This window comes from Trachemys scripta, chromosome 24, assembly GCF_013100865.1.
Source record: "Trachemys scripta elegans isolate TJP31775 chromosome 24, CAS_Tse_1.0, whole genome shotgun sequence".
NCBI classification, from domain to species: domain Eukaryota; kingdom Metazoa; phylum Chordata; order Testudines; family Emydidae; genus Trachemys; species Trachemys scripta.
In genome coordinates, this window is record NC_048321.1 from 725,824 (window position 1) to 730,497 (window position 4,674).

Here is a 4,674-nt window from a genome sequence, read left to right on the forward strand (position 1 = left end):
GACCCACGTCAGGGTTATGGGGTAGTTGGGGCAGTGATAGGCTACGGAGCAAACTGCCTGGGCTGTGATTGACTCCCTGAGCTCGCTGGGTGCTTGGATTTGAGGAGCTGGAGGCGAATCTGTGTCAGGGGGACAAAGGAGAAAGTTATTAAGGAGAACACTTTATTATTAGGTGGTGTTAGATGTTCGGCTGCGTGTGTATGTTCTCAGTGTGCTGCCCCAGCTCTGCGCAGACACCTCGAGTGAACCGCCCAATGACCACAAGATCCGTTAAGGTACGAAGGCACCGGACCAGGTTTATTGGCGACAAAGCATGATAGTAGCACCCAGCAGACTCTACGAGGACACTAAGACATGTCTGCCCGTGACAATGGACGCAGCGCAGTCCATGGCAGGACTTTCCACTGCCCCCTCGGCTGGCCAAAGAGTCTCCCTCTGAGGCTGTGTCTACACTGGAACTTCGTCGTCAAAACTTTTGTCATTCAGGGATGTTAAAAAACACTCACGCCCTGAACAACAAAAGTTTTACCAACGAAAAGTAGTGGTGTGAACAGTGCTTTGTGGGCAGGAGTGCTATCCCGCCGACAAAGCTGCTGCCGCTCTCTGGGGGTAGAATTTTTTTGTCGACAAGAGCACTCTCTCCTGCCGACAAACAGCAGCTACACTGCGCGCCTCTTAGCGGCAGGGCTGTAGCGGCACAACTGTGGCGCTGAAAGGTGCCTAGTGTAGACAAAGCCTCGAGTACATCTTTATACCCTGCTATAAACAAGTTCTGTACTGTCAGCCTGATCTTATCTGTTAGGAGGGGTCAGTGTGTTCCCGTTATCCTGGGGGAAGGTTTTTGTACTTTCCTTGGTACCACTTAATATCGGGCTGTGTTTGCGGGAGTGCTCTGTGCCTAGCACTTCTTAGCAATGTGTATTTCTGCAAGATCAGCCCTGTGCTTGCCACATTCTGTGAGCAGGGCCTGCCTCATAACAGGCCTCTGATACAAGGGCTCACATCTCAGGCTCTCTTCCTACTGCATTAGGTAGAGTCCCTGCCCCAGGTGACATCAGGGCCCTGTTGTGCCGGGCGCTGCCCAGACACAGCGAGAGACAGTCCCTGCTCCAAAGAGACCACAGTGGAAATAGGCAAAGGATTATTCTCCCTGATTTTCAGGTGGGGAAACTGAGGCACCAAAACGACTTCCCCTGGGGTTGCTGGAGGAAAAGGGAAAACATGAAATAACAAAACCCAACCCCCGACATCCTTCCTTGTGCTGCACTTGAGGTGAAAAGGGAACAAAAAGCAAGTGGAAAAATTAAATTCAAAAATTCAAAGTTTGTGAGTAAAATATTTCAGGAGAAATGTGGAAAAACACCGTAAAACGGAAACAACTTTGAAGTTTTCTATCCAAACTGTTGTTCCATTTTGCTAGAGGCTCTGCTGAGCAGCACGGAGGATAACAACCTACTGCTTCCGCTAGATAAGGACCCATCTCCTTTAGCTCGACTGGCAGAGGTCGGTGCTGTTCTTGTGCAGACGGGGAGTTCAAGGCTGGCTGTAGCCCCAGACTTTAGCGAGAGTCGTTACCTCATTAAAGGGATGGAACAGAGGTGGAGAAAATAGGAACAGACGGCCTGGATGTCATCCCAGGCACATTGAGCTGTGTCCCCAGGCATGGCTGCTACCAGAGTGGGGTCTAGTGTTTGGGGGGGCTCGGAGCCAGGACTCCTGGGTTCTCTGCCCAGCTCTGGGAGGGGAGTGGGGTCGAGTGGTTAGAGGAGGGGATGGGGTGGGGTGGGCTATGAGTCTTTAATCTGTTCCTACAAGGAAGCCCAGGACTTTCCCTCTTACCCATCACGTTCACATTGATCTTAGTCATCCACTTCTTCTCCTCCGGTTTCTGCCCGGTGCTCGAGACGATCAATCTCAGCCCATATGTGCCGTTCTCGCTGGCCCACAGGTCAGACAGCTGCAGGCTGCAGTCTCTCTCCAGGTCCCCCAGGAACCTCACACGCTCTGTGACGGCCGGGCTGATGGAGGCGCTGTGTTTATACAGGATGGTGCCATTGAAATCTTTCTTCTCAGAGTCATACACAGGGTTCAGGTACCAGGTCAGGGAGTTGATGGTCAATTTCTTTGTCCTTATGGGGTTCAGGACACAGGATCGATAGAGGCACGAGATGGACAGACAGGCCCCCGTCCAAGCGATCAGGGACTCAGGGACCTCGACAGGTGGGTCACATTGACAGAGGAAGCCTGGAAGCAGCAGAGTAACAGAGATGGGAGCGAGGGGCAGAATGGCCGGGCGCTTCCGGTGCCGAACTGGGACTCAGGAGATCGGGGTTTGATTCCCAGCACTAAACTCCCTGTTCAGCTCATGGTGTGGCTCTGTGCCTCAGTTTCCCCATCAGCACACTGGGAAGAACCTACGATTCCTGATTCCCACCACTAAACCACTAGACCCCTCTCCCCTCCCAAGCTGGGATAGAACCCAGGAGTCCTGAATCCCAGCCCACCCCTCACCGCCAATCACTGGATCACATTAGTCTGATGTAAGTGGAGTAAATCTCACAGAGGAAAACCTTCTTCTGAGCTTGTGACACCCCCGCCCCCCGCCGGGTCTCCCCTCCCTTCTCTCCGGCCCCCAGGGCTCTGTGGGGCTGAAGCAGCCAGAGCTTCAGGGCAAGGAGAAGGGGCCTTACCAGGTAGGAACAGTAGCCAGACGAGACGCCTCATGGTGACCCCTGGGCAGCCGCAGCTCTGGGGAGCAGAGGAAGGAGCAAAGGGCTGGTCGGTTCCTGCGATGACCCAGAGCAACATCAGACACCCAGAGCAGAGAGAGACCAGCTAGAGGGGAGACTGCAGTGAACCCGCTACCCGCTCTAACCACTAGACCCCACTTCCCTCCCAGGGCTGGGGAGAGAACCCAGGCGTCCTGGCTGCCAGTCCCCCTGCTCTAACTCACTAGCTGCCGGATGGGTTTGTCACACATGGCGCGGTGCAAAGGGCGTCACGTTTACATAGGGAAGGCAGCTAAACGCATGGGGACCGTTACACACCCCGCTGGGCAGGGTTCTGTTATTACAGGTCTTGGTACAACCCCACCCACACCACCTGGGACCTCAGACCGGAAGCCTCTAATCGGTTAGGGGGTGGGGGCTGGAAGCCAGGACTCCTGGGTTCTATCCGTGGCTCTGGCTGGGGAGCAGAGTCTAGTGGTTAGAGCAGCAGACGAGCCCAGAACTCTGAGCCCACTTGTGTGTGAGGTTCTCCAAGTCACCCCCCCGTGCCTCAGTTTCCCCAGCTGTGCAGCAGCTGTCAGGCTGTGTGCCTCACCGCAGGCCAGGCACGGCGCAGTCCAGAGTCAAAGGCCCCGGCTGCTCCTCACGTCCGATCCCCCACTTGGGTGATGGGGTTGAAGACTCCTGAGAATGCCCCCCCCACTTCCGAGCAGCACAGGGCACTAGAGCAGCTGTTTCCCCCGCGTCAAGGGCCGCTGGCTGGGCCTCGGCCCGGGGTATTTTTGTCACAGAGACGCTGCCACTTCCTCTGGGCGTTGAGCAAACCAAGGTGAGGGGGAGGGCATGGGAGAGTGGCCTCAGGGTGTGAGAACTGGCGTTGACTGCCCCCACCCCGTCCCCTGCAGCACAGCGCCCCCTAGTGCCCCCACCCCGCCCCTTGCAGCCCAGCACCCCCTAGTGCCTCCACCATGCCCCTTGAAGCACTGTATGTGTTTCCCTGGAGATCTCCCCTCCAAGCACTAAACAGGCCCCTTTCTTCCCGCTTAGCACTGGAGAGCCAGCCTGCACCACCTCCAGCTCCCAGCCCCCCACCATTACCACTAGACCCCAGTTCCCTCCCAAAGCATGGATAGAACCCAGGAGTCCTGGCTCCCAGCCCCCGCTCTAACCACTAGCCCCCATTCCCGCCAGCAGGAGAAGGTGCAATTACCTTATAGCGCGTCCTGCAGCCGCGGCTCCAGCAGCTGATCTGGCCGGGGGGAGCTGAACAATCAGTCCAGCGGCTTTGGAGGGCGAAAGGGGAAGTGGCACCGGGTGGAGTGAGGAGGGGGTGAGATTTCTGTGGGTCTCCCTGGGGCGAGCTGGGGGAGCCGGGCCCCAGAGCGCCTCAAAGGGTTGCTCCAAACTTCCCCCTTTCGCTGCAGGTGCAGGGGGTTGTTTAGCAACGTCCAAGTCCTTTCACTTTCCTCTCTCTGGCTAAGCAGGGGCGGGCACAATCTGGGCATGGATGGGAGACAAGAAGGGGGGTGGGGGGCTCTCCCATGGCAGTCAGGGCTGGTCCCAATGCTCCAGGGAGGCACTAGGGGGCGCTGTGCTGCAGGGGGGCGGGGTGGGGGCTCTCCCTTGGCAGTCAGGGCTGGTCCCGATGCCCATGTGCTGCAGGGGGTGGGGGATGCCACCCCTACCACAGGGGAATAGAAAGGTCACTAATTGCTCAGGATATCTCAGTCCAGACCTGCAATAAACCTGGGGCACGGACAGTAGGGGGCGATCACGCCCTGGGCATGGCGGCGGGATGGACTATATGATCACACCTCTAACTGCAGTGCCCTCGGCCCGTCCTTCTCTTGCCCTGCGTCTATGTCCCCCCACATGGGCAGGGATAGAATCACAACCAGGGTCTGCAGGATTCAGTGTTTGTTTCTTCATCATTTCAACAGACAAG

General features: G+C 56.9%; 1 protein-coding gene across 1 annotated transcript in view; it reads right to left on the reverse strand.

The window, feature by feature from the left end:
* Window positions 1-2,856, reverse strand: part of CD22 (CD22 molecule) — a 16,363-nt gene extending 13,507 nt beyond the window's left edge. The window contains exons 1-3 of the mRNA XM_034756930.1: window positions 2,691-2,856; window positions 1,840-2,244; window positions 4-119 (exon numbers count right to left, since the gene is read on the reverse strand). Of these exons, the coding sequence (XP_034612821.1) occupies window positions 4-119; window positions 1,840-2,244; window positions 2,691-2,808 (639 nt within the window). The 5' untranslated portion in view covers window positions 2,809-2,856. The remainder of the gene's footprint in view (window positions 1-3; window positions 120-1,839; window positions 2,245-2,690) is intronic.
* Window positions 2,857-4,674: the final 1,818 nt, after the last annotated feature.